The 1,111-nt window shown below is 31.5% G+C and overlaps 1 protein-coding gene across 1 annotated transcript in view; it reads left to right on the forward strand.

Moving 5' to 3' along the window:
* LOC109226269 (EPIDERMAL PATTERNING FACTOR-like protein 1) overlaps positions 1-1,055 on the forward strand; it is a 1,668-nt gene extending 613 nt beyond the window's left edge. Inside the window, exon 2 of the mRNA XM_019391056.1 lies at positions 500-1,055. Coding sequence (XP_019246601.1) covers positions 500-772 — 273 coding nt within the window. The 3' untranslated portion in view covers positions 773-1,055. The remainder of the gene's footprint in view (positions 1-499) is intronic.

Below are 1,111 nucleotides of genomic sequence, written 5' to 3' on the forward strand. Positions count from 1 at the left end.
ATATATATAATTTTTTTTTTTTTATGATGCATGGATACTTATGAAGTTCTATATATAGTAAGCAAATTTAAAGTGGTGAATTTGAGATTTAGAATCAACTAATTTAGGATGATTGTGATCAATTATATATTTATATTTTTAAATATTTATTACTCCATCTGTTTCAATTAATATGGTAATATTATTTTTTGGGGAGTTAAAAAGATTCTTTTGAGCGCATATTTCTTTAACATTTTCTAGATTTTTTGAATTAATAACATTACTATGATTTATCTAACTTTTATATATGTATTGTCCAATTATGTAAATTTTTTCCGAAAATTTTAAAAATCTATATTCAAGTTGACACTAAGTTAAATATTTTAACCCGCATACTTTGAACTATATCACATAAAATGGAATAAAGGACATATATACTATAAGTGGTGCAAGCTGAAAATAGTAGCTTTTTTGAATTATTAACATATATACTTTGAATTTTGGCTTTCCTTTTTTATAGGATGTTTTGGTTGAAGAGAAAACAAGATTGGGATCAATGCCACCGAGTTGTTACAACAAGTGTAACCAATGCCACCCATGCATGGCAGTTCAGGTTCCAACCCTACCGAGCCACAACCGAGTTGAACCAAGTCGTGGTCATAATCTGGTTCGAACCCAATACTACAATACTGCAGAGTCGTCGCTTTCACCTTCTGGGACCAATAGCAGGTACTCCAATTACAAGCCACTTGGATGGAAATGCAGATGTGCTGGTCAATTCTATAATCCTTAAATTGTATTAAGGGTAGTCCGGTACACAAAATATCCTACATTTACGCAGGTTCTGGGGAAGGGCCGCATCCCAAGGAGTTGTGATATAGGCAACCTACTTTGATGTAAACATGAACAGATTCCGCCGCTTGAAGCCGTGACCTATAAGGTCGCACGGTAACAACTTGACCGTTGCTCCAGAATCCCCTTTATAATCCTTAATTGTCTAATTATTATAATTTTAGGACTAAGAGTTACAATTAACATGTTGAATATGTTAAAAAATCTTGTATTTAGAAGATTAATTTTTCGTTGTTTTACACTTTTACTAATAATATCTACAGTATAATTTGTATTTTTT

This window comes from Nicotiana attenuata, chromosome 5 (genome assembly GCF_001879085.1).
Source record: "Nicotiana attenuata strain UT chromosome 5, NIATTr2, whole genome shotgun sequence".
NCBI lineage: Eukaryota > Viridiplantae > Streptophyta > Magnoliopsida > Solanales > Solanaceae > Nicotiana > Nicotiana attenuata.